At 38.1% G+C, this 13,416-nt stretch overlaps 1 protein-coding gene across 1 annotated transcript in view; it reads left to right on the plus strand.

Moving 5' to 3' along the window:
* TMTC2 (transmembrane O-mannosyltransferase targeting cadherins 2) overlaps nt 1–13,416 on the plus strand; it is a 234,213-nt gene that overhangs the window by 133,088 nt on the left and 87,709 nt on the right. The window contains exon 3 of the mRNA XM_048934288.1: nt 8,947–9,775. Within this exon, the coding sequence (XP_048790245.1) occupies nt 8,947–9,775 (829 nt within the window). The remainder of the gene's footprint in view (nt 1–8,946; nt 9,776–13,416) is intronic.

The following is a 13,416-nucleotide window of genomic DNA, read 5'->3' on the forward strand; positions in this document are numbered from 1 at the left end:
TCTATCTCTAGATCAAACCCTAATAATACAGTTCATGATTATAAAAGGGCTGGACTTAATATCCTTTGAGAAGATATTTAAAATAAAAGTAGGAAAAAATAACACACACACACACAAAAGATTATCTTTGTATTTCATGTGTAGGGAAACAAGGTAGAGGATATTCCATTTGAGTCTTCCCAAACACAATTCCCAGCTTTGTGTTAAGTTTTTGTGGTTTTTATTATTGGCTAAATATTCTTATATGTGTTTGTATATTTCTATTCCTGTGATATTGTTGCAGTGGTACTTGCTAGAATCGTTGGATGGTCATTATTTATGTATCTAGACAGTACTATTTGCTGAAAAATGTTTAATTTGTTCTATTTGTTTTCTAATAGGTTTTCATTCCCGTTTCTATTTGGTGTATTCTATAGGGAATGAACATAAAAAACTACCCTAGAAATTAACAGAACATGGCAAAATCTCTCTTTAAATTAGTCTTCAAGCATAACTGATTCTATAAGAAGCTAGCTTGATCTAATGGAAAAAGAGGAGAAAATGAAATTGTTATTAAAATGCTAATTCTCCCCCCCCATCTTGCTTCTCTTAAGATCTCAGTATTATTGGTCAGGTCTTACAGAGGCTGTTAGTATTCTTTCAGAGTTGTCTTTCAAGAAGTGACTTTGAATCTCCAAAGTATGTAAGCCTTTTTTGAAGCTTTTTCAGAAGACTTTCTGAGACTCAGGGTCATTGGTACATTACTTTTTCTTCTCCAATTCTTTGTGGTTCCCACTGCTTCGAATGTGATGTTATTGTAGCATAGAATGAACAGATTGCATCCAGATCATGTTAGCCTAGTATGGAGTTTCTCACACAAATGTGTTCTGAGTAACTAAACAATTACCTTTATTTTTTCCTATCTCGCTGAATCAAAATATATTTGCCAAAATCAGCTTTTAATATACGTTTTTTGAAAGTGATTTTTTTGGAGGATCTTAAATGAATCTTCCTTAATAATATAAAGTGCCTTCTGAGCTGATGAGTAAGTTCTGCATATCATCAGGAATTTTAGTTATCAATTTATCTGTGTTTAACCTTTACTGCAATTACAGTTTTTAATATATTTTCTTTGTTAGGAAGAAGATTCAAGATAGCTTTGCTACTTGTTCTTTCCCTATACTGTAAAGATGCAATTATACGAAATACCTACTTTCTTGACTTAGAAAACAAACAAGCAAAAAAAGCCCCAACACGTAAGATTTGGGTGGTTTTTCACTGTAGGAGCTGATTTCTTTCATTCTGTGCCCTTCTAGATGATGGATTTCTGTGACACCTGGATATGTTGTTCTATCAAAACTGGAAACAGCTTGACGTTTATCCCATGTACAGAAATTTGTTACTGATGACTCTCTCCTACTGGATTAATAGAGCTGATTAGTCATTGCCACAGGCTTAATTTGAGAATAAATGACATTTTTACTCATGAAATCAATTTTCATTTGCATTAGTCAGTATCTGTCTATTTACACATTTACAGTATTTGTTTTTCTTCTACTGAATCTTAAGCAAACTCTTAAGCTTCAAATTTCCTTTATTACCATCTTATTAGTGTAGGAAACCTGAAATGTGCCTCAATAGTTTTTGGAGTGTGTTTGGAGGAATGATTGCACGTGTGCTCTAAGAGTTATTTTATACTTTGGCTCTTTTTCCTTAAGCATGTCTGCATATTGTACAGCAAACTTCCCTTAGAAGAAAAGAATACATACCCATCCGTTCAAGTGATCAGAGCTTTAGTAGCTTCTCAGTATTTGTCAACACTATGCACAAGGTGACTATTTCAGAAGCATTGCCAGATCAGACTTACATGTTACCATGAGGGAAATACAAATGGCACTGTGGGTTTCAGCCTTGGGAACTCATTTCCTTTCTGAGACGACAGCCTGGTTGTACAACACATGCAGGCTTTGCCTTCCCAGCAGGATCTTCCCTCTCTTCCTGGGCCTCTGCTCACAAGGTTGCTCAGGTGTAACCCCAAGCCTGAGCCTGGTCACTCTTCCCTGAAATCCTCAAGCTCCTTCAGTCAGTGCTTCAGGGGTAAGTTCTCCCTCAGGTCCTTTTCAACTTACATGAATTGCTGTGCAAAAAAAGCAGTGCAAAGACAAACGCAAGTCCTGTCGTGTCCTGTGCTTGTGTGTATTTTTTGGGTCTTGTGGCATATTACAAAAAGTATGTAAAAAATCTCAAGCATGTATCCCATTTTGTTATGTATGCTGTTAGCATTTTGCAGAGCCTGGCTTGGATTATTTACTTAACTCTTTTTTCCTTTTTATGCTCGTATGTCATCAAGAAACTATGACATTATCATGCCAACTTTGGAGTCAGTATTGCTGTTAATGTTCTCACTTGATTGGTTTGGTATGTAGCCATTACATGGTGTAAATTGCTAGTAGCAATGGCACTATTTTATCAACCAGAAAGCTTGAATTTTTATTATTTTTATAGTAAACAGAAACAAACATTTACATTGATGTCATACTAAAACTCTCAACACAAAATATTTGCCTTTTTGTGTCTTTTGTTTTTATGTTTTCCCTTCAACATGTATGCATTTATCTTGGAGTAGAGGGATGCTTATGTTGAAGATAATGAGAGCAATAGATAGAATATAGTAAGAGAAAATATAGATTTTACATGATAGTGGACATGTTAAAAATAAGAATTGACTCTTTCAGATACGTTTTATTAACTTTTTACTTTTTTTTTTTTTTTTTTTTTTGATGAAATTTTGAATGTTACACAGTAGTTTTTATTGTAGGAAGAGAGAATGTCATAATGACAGAGACCATCCTGAAATTGATGGATTGCAAATTATTATTATATATGATTCTTTTTGGTTTAAAAGAACATGTTAGATTTGGCTGGATTTTAGAAGTGTTCAAAAATGCTGATATGACTGAGGGAACAAAATGTGAGGATCATCTGAACTAACATTTTGGCTGAAGTCATGCAAACCCTGAAACAAATTAGGATTGCAGGAAGCTTTGGTGGTTAGTGCAGAAATGACTGGAGCACGATTGGGTTAATGGGGACATTACTTTTTCTTTCCCACAGATTTATTCTTAAAGACAGGATAGAGCTGTAGAACCAACCTCCATGGCAGGTTTTTGCAGCGCATCCCTATACTTAGTAGCAGGAAGTGTCTCCTGATAGCTAACCGAGATCTTCCTTTCTTGAACTGAAGCTTATTATTTTTATCCATTGGACAAAGATGTAGAAAACAGATTATTCCTTTCCTATTTTCAGTAGTCATTTCTGTACTGGCAGGCAGCTGTCATGCATAAACAGCTTATGTTCTTCATTCTTTCCTCATGGGACACGTTTTTCTAGATCACTAATCAGTCTCATTCTCCTCCTCTGACCTCTTTCTCTCTGTTTCCTCCATTTATTTCTAATAGTTATGTGCTGGAAGCAGACAGTTCTAGGAATTCCTTGTACTGAGAAGAGTGGAAACATTACTTGAAGCACGTGTCTAGCAGGGTGTGCTTTCATTGGTAGTCCCAGTACAGCGTTTGCCTTTTAAGCAGTGGTTTATGGGAGCTGCTTGTGATCTGCTGTAATCTCAGATGTTTCTCAAAAGAGCCCAACACTTGCTTCACATCACATACGGGTGCAATTTTATGCAGTCAGAGTTGCCCTTGCCTTTTGTACAGCATTCTTTTTATGAACATTTATCTGTTCTTCTGAGGATGAAATACAGCTACTACTGTTAGACAACATATCTAGCTGTATCCTAATAACTGCAGGGCTGGGCAGTACTCCTGGGTAGTCTGGCCATTCAAGTGTAGTGTCTTAGTCTCAGAGGACTCCTCACCTCCTGTGTTTAAGAAGGTGAGTAGATGGCTGTAGCTACAGTTGTCATGCTGAGCAGACTTACCTTCAGAGAGCCTTCTTTTTTGCATGGCTCATGCTCCCAGATTATCAAGGGAAATGTTGTCCCTTCTGCTCTTGTATTATGTTTGGTCATTCATCCAGTTGTTGCTCTTAACACAATTTATCATTTTCAGGATAGTTCCAGCAATTACTTTTTCAGCTGAGAGACTGGGAGTTCATTCTGTTTTTAAAGATTCATATTACAGATTTTAGAGGAAGACCGTAAATTTTAAATGCCACTATTTGTTACTCAATTTTAATTTTAATAATGCAAGTCAACACTAATAAAGACTGCTCAAATTGTGCTACTTGCTAATTACGGTAAAAATATGTACACATACTCTTCTGCTGCTTTATGAATGCAGTAACTTCTTCACCGAGGAATAACCATGTGGGTTCGTAACACAAAGTAAATGGCATTAAATTGGTCACAGCATTGGAAAAGCTATAGGCAGAACTCCAGCTCCAAGGAAGAACAGGCCTTCAGGCTGCTGTTGCTGTCCAATGTAAATGAGCTGACCTCGTTTGGTGGGTCATGAGCCAGGAACAAAAATAGTGGGAACAAGTGGGGAAGCTGGAGAGGGAGTTGGGAAAGCTGCTGCCAGCTCAGTACGGGGCCAGATTTGGGCTGTAGCGAGCTGCCTCGTTCCTGGCCCATCTGGGTTTTGCAGTCAGGTTCAGCTTAGACTCAGCTCATCTGTGATCCTGTCAGGGAACAAGATACTGTCAGCCTAGTCTGGTGATTTGGCTGCTTTGGGAAGCCCCAGTTCTTGAGCCAACATATTTTCAAGGAGCTCTGTGTTGGAAAATAGACTCTTTTTTGAGTAATGCCTGATGACTTACCCAGTTTATTTTCTGTATTTCCCAAGTTCTATAAATAGCAAATTGTGTGTGGTTAGCCCTGGTGATTTTGATATCTGGCCTGTTTGACCACATGCTGCATTTAATGCTGTTTTGTACAGTGGACAAGGTGAGGTTAAAAGAACGGTGTCTTTTGAAAATGCTTTGGATACTGCTTAGGTGATGACTGAGCTTTGGCAGGGGCTGCCCAATCAAGCAATCTGCTGCAGTGCCTTATTTAAGAGCAGTATAATGGAGTGAGGAATTAGGATTTAATGCAAGGGAAATGTACAATGTGGGTGGGTCATGCAGATGGATTTTGGTAGGGAGATGAAAAGGACTTCTGCAGTCACAAGCACTAAAATTGCGGTGGTGGTACTTGACTGTTAGCAGGCAGGAGAAATGTTAAATCTGATCTAAATCAGTGCTCATTTTTTCCTCAGATGAAAATGACTACTTATGAAAGGTTAGAGGATTTATGGGGGTGTCAAAACATATGGCAGATGGGCTGGATTAGGGCTCATGAGTACAGTAATCCAAATCCTTGCTGCCAAGCATTACCGAGGATCTCTTCCTGCTGCTGGGCTGCACTAAGTGCATGCAGGGGAAGAGTTGCTGGTGAAAGTGCTTATCAAAGCAGAGTTCATTTTGAAAGCTCTTTCTTTGCAGATGGAAGTGTACTGGTGAGCTGATGATATTACGTCATATTTTGATTGGTTTTTCCCCCTCTCATTGGTTCTCTGTACAAAGCCTAGAAGAAGGTAAAAACAGAATATGAGCTAAGCCTAATTATCTTTGATTATATTAGTGCAAAAGTCATGAGGTTAAGTGATGAGAGTGGAAAAAAATGAGCCTGTCATTCCTCTTTGGAGCCAACTCTAACTGTGATAAACTTTTTTTTTTTTTTTTAAGTGTTGGGAAGTATTTTAGTATTTATTTTTTCCTTTAACTAAATCCAGAAGATGTCATCTGAGCCATGAAAAATTTGCACTGGCAGCTCAGTGTTACACAGGTTATTGGTAGCTGCAGTGAACGTGTAGTTAGTTTTAAAAAGATGTACAACTGCTGGCTTTTGAGAAGAGTCACGTGTCAAAAAGCTGCTGTGGAAGGATGCAGACCACTTGTCTCTAAGGAGCCTGCACTCCACTCCCGTAGCCCAATAATTAAGCTCTGGAATTTGCCAGAGGTCCTCTTCTGGTTTAAGTAGTATTCTGCGGCATGATAGATAGATATGCTGGAGTGGAAAATCACCTACTTGAATACCTCTGAACTCCACTGTTCATATGCTGAGATATTTCATTTGACACTGGTGTAAAGTCTTAAAGAAAAGTATTCTTAGAGCATGAAACACAATACTGCGTATAGAAATGTGGTGCTCTTTATAGATCCAAAATGTCTGAGGATCCAGACCTTACAGTTCTTAAATTTAAGCTTAAAAGGAAGGCTGTAAATAATTACTGTAGCAGTGAGGATGGATTAGCTTTGAGGTCCAGATTGTTTGCATTCTAAGGCTAGGAGTAAGAGGCAAACTTTTCATTGTTACTGGTTTATGATGTATGAAGAAGATCTGAAAGTTTTTAGCAGGTTTCTCTGTTAACCACAAGGCATGGTGTATCTGCTGCAGTGTGAGCATTGTTGAAGAACTTTGTAATGTGAACTCTCATTGCATTTAGTTGAAAAGTGCAATTGTTAGAACTTTAGGAAAGGGAGATTTCCCTCTGGTTGTTAAGTAAGTATTAGCAAAATAACAAAGCAGTCTAAGCAATCCATGAAAGCTCACTTCTTGTCTATTAATCAAGTTTCACTTGCTAAGTACTCAGGATGTCTTAATCTTTTTGTGCTATGGTCTTCCAGCAAAGACCTGCTCTGAATTACTAATTAAACAAGCAAACAAATGAACAAAACTCCCCATCTTCCACTTTCCAGCTTATTATTTTTTCTTTTTCTAAGCAGTCTCCTGTACTCCTCTGTAGAGACTACAGAAGGATATATAAAAAGAGCAAAAAGGAGTCACATTTGGCATATGAGAATTTGTCATCTGCATGTTTGAAGGAAACAAGTTTGAAAATAATGAAGCCAGAGAAGAGAAGGCAAAGATTTTAGTGTACCAAAATATACTGGAAATGGAAGAGCAGGTTGAATCAGGAAAATAAATTTTTACTATGAGGGAATACATGCAAATGATGAAATATGGGTTGTATTTTTATTCCAAAAACAAAGTTAGCTGGAATTTTTTTGTGGTAACTAGTTTACATGGCTTTATAACATTAAGTCATTTAGACAATTCTATCAAGTAGGGGTAAAACAGTACCTCAGGTGGGTTGTAAAGAATTAAGTAGCTTACAAGTCAAAGTAGTCTGTTTCAGTAGGCTTTCCAAGGAATATATTAATCATGAAGAGTAGATATGGATTTTGATTGGTTTACTACTAAAAAGGTGTTGAATTTCCAAAATATAGAAGTATGCAGAAACTAATTAAAAAATGTAATCAATATAGTAAATATGTGGACTCAGACTTTGCTTCATGTATAAAAAGGTGCAACATTTTTCAAGTGGATCTGATATAGATATGTAAATCATTCTCATTATGAATTTGTTTGTTCCCTGCTAATGCCTCCTTTGCATTCTTCCATATCTCCTCAAAACTGAATGAATTAATCTGCCATTGAATAGTTTAAATTCACAAGGAAAAGCTCTCAGAAATGTGAATGGGAGTAAATTTCTTCGTGAAATAAGCAAGTAAATTATGATGACTACATTTTGGGTGACCTGTTGATAGACAACTATTAAAAACAAACCTAAAATGGAGTAGCACAGTCACCTGCATGTCAAGATATCAAGGAGAGAGTAACCCCATGAAGAAGAAAAATGGTGTTTGAAAGAAATAAGATAAAAAGTTCCACTGTGAGGTCTTGCTTATCAGTAACAAACATAAGAAATGTTCAGTGAATAACCATACCAGGAATGTGTAGTTTGAGATGGATTAAAAAACAGACCTGATAAAAAAGAAGATGATTAACAACTAATTTTTTGTAATAATGTGGGGAAATAATAACAAAGTGCTCACACTGTGTCTGGAGCTATTTGGCAAATAATTTTTCTGTTCTTACAGAGAGCATCTAAGAAAATGAAATATAAAAATTACTCATATTTTTGCTTTTACAGATATTTCTGCCAAAAAGAGAGTAATCCAAAACAGCTTTTGTTTAGGGTGCCCATGTAGTTGAAAGCAGAATTTAAGCTCATCAATCCTAGAAATAGGTGAGAAAGTCTTGCTTCTTCTGATTTTCATTCAGGCAGAAGTGGTATGTTTCTGCAAGTGTATGAATAAGTAAGTACTTTCTAATGGGGAGGGGGAGAGCCCAACAAGCAGCTTCAGCTGGCAAATGTTCAGTTATTCCATAAATAAGTGGCAGCTTATGGTTGCTAGTATGATGACATGAGTAGGTGGAGGCATCTGAATGCTTCACAAATTTTTATTTAGATGAGTATAAAGATGTGAAAGATTTTTAAAGCTGTGATTTAATATGGTGCTCTTGAAGAAAAAAAAACGTTTGGCTGCGAGATGCAGAATGAAATGGAGCTTTCAGTAATAGGCACATCTGACGGCTCCAAATGAACATTGTAATTAACTGGAACTGGAAGACCTAAACATGGAAACTGTCTGTTTTCTTTTCTTGGCTGGTTGGAATGTTTATTTGGTTGTTAGGTGAAATTCCGTAAGTATTACTTTAGGAAATGTGTCTGTTAGGAAAAATGGAGCAGTCCTGTAACTTTAAATTTTGTTGAGGTAAACTGTTGGTTCAGCCACTGCCAGAAGCGAATAAGGGATTTGGGAGGTTATATGAAGACCAATGTAATGTTCCATAAATTCCTCTAACTTACATATTCTTCAAATCATTATACGGCTACTTGGGATAAGTGATAAGCATGGACTGACAGCTCTAAGATCTCAAGACTTGATTCTGTTACAAGCTTCAGGGGGCTTAGAGGAACAAACCTGTTCTTTTAGTTTATGGTCAGCAGTGTACAGTTCACTCCAGCATTCTGTGAACCAAACGCCTGAGACAGACCTGCAGTGCTTGGTTTTCATTACCAAAAATAGTTGTATGAGATATTTCTGGATTCCTTTTGTTTGTGAATTAAATACCTCGTGCTAATTTAGACTTATGATTGCTTATTTTTTTCCTTTCAGAGGAAGAATTTGAACCTTTTCTTCAGCATTGGTTTATTGACCTCCTGGGGGACTGCACTGCTGGGTATCCGCTTATACTGGATGGGCAACAAGCCCCCAAGTTTTTCCAACTCTGACAATCCAGCAGCTGATTCAGACAGTTTTCTCACACGAATGCTGACCTTCCTTTACTTGCCAACAAAGAACCTCTGGCTGTTGTTCTGCCCAGACACCCTCAGCTTTGACTGGTCAATGGATGCTGTGCCTCTTCTGAAGGCAGTCAGCGACTGGAGAAATCTACACACTGTGGCCTTCTATGCTGGACTTTTCCTCCTCGCCTACTTCAGCTTGAAGGGCTCCAGCAATGAAAGAGAATGCAATGGGAAAAGTGTAATGAATGGCAAGCAGAATGCTAATGGGCATAGCTGTCACTCTGAAATGGAATATAAGACACTGGAGGGGAAGTCAAGTTTTGCATCGAAGGAAGAGAATGGCATAAAAAAGCATGAAATCCTGAAACTACAGCTTCCTTCAACTGAGAACATTGTCATTCTGTCTCTGTCTTTGTTAATAGTGCCCTTTATTCCTGCCACAAACCTATTTTTCTATGTTGGCTTTGTAATAGCAGAGCGTGTGCTGTATGTTCCTAGTATGGGCTTCTGCCTGCTGGTTACAGTAGGTGTCAGAGCCCTTTATGTCAAAACCCAAAAACGCTTTCTGAAGAACTTGGTTTTTTGTTCCACTGCTGCATTGATTGTTTTCTATGGACTCAAGACTGTTGTCAGAAATGGGGACTGGCAGAATGAGGAGATGCTGTATAGGTCAGGAATAAAAGTAAACCCTGCTAAAGGTAATTTTTACTCTTTATGATAAATGTTTCACTTCTTATCTGTCTTAGCCTTTGAATTGTCTGATTTTATTAACTGTTTCTAAGAAGATGCTCAGAAAGTGTCCATTTAAAACAGTGTATACTTGAGCAGAAATGAGGAAAAACAGGAAAGTGTTCTGATTATGTGTCACAGGTTTCACATCAGCGTGCAGAAAACGAGATCCTAAGGTAAGATGACACTTTATTTTTCATTGATCTTAGTGCTACGTTTTGAAATTTAAGGAGTATGAGTATTACAGTCTCTACCATGATAGATTGCCATTTGGAGTCTGGTTTCAGTCAACCTAATGGAGCTTTTTCTAATGTTCACTGGATGTTCTATTTGCTGTGAACAGAAAATATAAGAAATAGTAAGGGACAGCATTAGCAAAGTGGTGTTTGTTTTTTTTTTTATTTCATGTGATGTAAATAATGTCAGTGCTACATAATAAAAATGAGGAAATTAGGTCATACTATTCAGCCTAGGAAATTACTGTGGTTCCTCCTGTATGCAAGTACTGTAAAGAGTTACTGTCAAATACTAACACCTTCATGTTAATGTTTAAATGTAATTGGTAACATTGCCCAGCTATTTCACCCAAAGATTGTATCTGTGCTGTAATGAAATGTGACTGCAGCTAGTGTAAACACATCCAAACTGGCAGTAAACTGGTTCGTTTAGGGATCGGTAGCAGTGTTTAGCTGTAGTTCTGTGGTTTCAGCATATACAGCAGATCCAGCTGGGAATCCTTGATGCCTTGGCTGTCCTGCTCTTGGCACACAAGTAAGTTTACGTGAAAGCAGTCAAAATACCACCTGTGAGTGCAGTGTAGGCACTGACTAAGCCATCATTATCCACAATTCATCAGGCGCGAGAAGGGATCACTGATTGCTTTGCCTGTGTATGAAAGAAAAATTTGACAGCTTTTGAACATATCACACTTGAGTTTTTCCAGTTTGCTGCTCCAAAGCCCGTTATATAATGTGAAGTCATCTGCTGACAGGACTGTGCATTTTGGTTATGCAGTTAAGCCATAGTCTAAAAGCTGTGATGATGAGAAGCAAATGCAGATGTTAGTGTGAGCTGATAGTGTAAAAGTGGATTTGGCAGATAAGGTGCCTTCCAAAGCAGTGTTAGAGTAGCTTGTCAATCATCAGTCTGACTTTGTAACTCTTCATTGTATGCTTTGTTGCCCTAGATGAAAATGAATGTAAAACTGTGAATCTTGTTGCTGCAGTAAGTGACTTTTTATTTTTTATTAAGTCTGAACAAGCACATCCGATTTCTACGTTTTTTTTTTTTATCGTATGAGGGCAAAAAAAAGAGAAGTAACTGAACAAAAATGCTGAAATACCACAGTGATTGTAAGATACAGTGAGACCAATTTAGTGACAGTGTAAAGCTTGCACTAAAATGTTGGATCTCCTTGAAAAGACAAAATGTGTATTAAAAGATTAAAGTATGTTGCCTTCACTCTTGGTAGAGATTCCCAGATATCTCAGACTGTATAAGCAGTCATCTACTTGCTTTGAGCCAGTTTTAATGATTAAAAAGAAAAAAATCTACTTTTTTTTTTTTTTTTTTTTTTTTGTTCAGTATTAGAATTCAGTATAGTGTTGTCTGGAAAGTAGACTGCTGTGTGTTATGCTCCCAGGAGACTAGGCAAGCTATTTTCATCATAGACATCTCAGTATGCACAGACTTATATATATATGTGATTGCCATATAAGCTGACATTAAGTTTCTCGTATGATATGCAAAAGCAAAGACTGCATGTCAGTGTGGTGATACATGACTGAGCTGACTGTAAATCTCCTTAAAATACCCTGTTAAACTTCTGCTGAATATTTACTAGCCCACACACATTGTTACAAGGCTGGGTATCAGAAACTCCCAGCTAAAGCAACCTGTCACCCAACTCTATTCATTATTGTGAATACCTCCTAGATTATCCCTGGCTTTGACTATGCTAATTGTATTTTCTATTTCTCATACCGTTAGGCAAGCCCGACTGGACTAAACTGGCTGCCAATCCAGCCAAAGCATTAGGAGATCAGCAATTCACAGTACTCTTCAGTAACTAAAAGAAGTTGACGTAGAAAAAACAATTTTTGTTTGCCTCCTTTAAAAAAAAAAAAAATTGAATGCCAGTGATAAATAGGCTATTCAAACAGAAATACAATGGACTGTTCAGTCAAATGTTGTAGTGGAGATGGGTTTTCCTTCCTTCTGGACTGCTAAGAAGAAGCTGCCACTCATTCGTTTCTCCTTATGAGTGTTTTCTTATTTCTGATCATTTTGATCTGCAGAGTTGTTTTCCCTAAAGGCTCCATTAATCCTCCCTCCTCCTGTAAGGAGCTTCTGAACAATAGCATCTTCTATTGTAGGCTAAAGAGAAAAGAGGGATCCCTTCAAAAGCTCCCTGCTGGGAGCGATACAAAGTAGAAATCTGCAAGAGCGATTTTGTTAGAGCTGGGAGTGGAGTTGTTTTTGTAGTTTCATCTGTATTCTGGCCTAGTGGATGGAAACCATTCTGCAGCTGGATATGTGACAGCCTTGACCTGATGTGCTTGGCTTACAAGGTCGATGGAGAGGTGAGTTATTAGCATGGGTGCATCCATGTGCTAGTGTGACTGAACTGTCTTGGAAAGGTGTTATCTCATACGGTGTTGATTTATAATCAAGTCCTCTGTGTTGCAGTATGTCCAAGAATATAACCTCTCTGCTGCTGAGAGGCTGTTGGATGAAGTTGTTCAGTGGCTTCTCAGTCCTCAGTGAAGAAATGGGTGTTGACTGCTTTCCAAAGCTCTTTGTCAGGACCCACGCTGGGGCCCTGCAGAAGCGCAGGCAGAGAAGCAGTGTTCTGCCTTAGGTGAGGGAACTGCTGCCCTGCAAGCAGCTGTCGCCTTCGTGCAGTTACATTTTTCCAGCCTGTTTGTGCCCATCACTGACAGTGTGGAAAAAAATACTCCAAAGCGCATGATGCTTTGATCACCTTGTCTGTCAAAAAAAAAAAAAGCAGACAACTCCAAAACTACAACGACAAAGCCACACCACATGAGAGTCAAGCACACCAACCCTGCCAAGGCTGCCCATGGTGCTGTGCAGGCCCAGGCCTCTTTGAGGGTGTGCCACAGTGGCTGCCGGCATTAGCTGATGGAGAGCAGGATTTGAGATTCCATGGCCCTGTCTGTTGTTTGGCTTGCTCCCTTGCTGTTTTGGTTATTACTAGTATTGTAGATATCTTTATAGTAATCTGAGCCTTGCCTCGTTATGGTTTGTTAGCACTTGGGGGAAAAACAGGCAAGGCTGATGAAGGTAGTTTATGGGTTCTGAAGTGGCTGTGTGTGTGTTTTGTCACCAGGGAGGGAAAGGCACAAGTGTTTCTCTCTGCTGCCTTCAACTTAATGAGCAGCTGAATGGATATAAAACAGTTCACGTTATTTAAGGTTTTTTTTTTATAGTGAAGGAAGCCTTCTAACATGTAAAAACAAACAAAAAAGTTAAAAATGGGTGGTAACTGTCACATCTTTTCTGTCACAATTAGACTGAGTCATTCTTTGCTCATATACCTTGTGTATAATGTGAAATTATAATGACACTGCATCTTGTTATCTCAGGT

This window comes from Lagopus muta, chromosome 1 (assembly GCF_023343835.1).
Source record: "Lagopus muta isolate bLagMut1 chromosome 1, bLagMut1 primary, whole genome shotgun sequence".
In the NCBI taxonomy this organism is placed as follows: Eukaryota; Metazoa; Chordata; class Aves; order Galliformes; family Phasianidae; genus Lagopus; species Lagopus muta.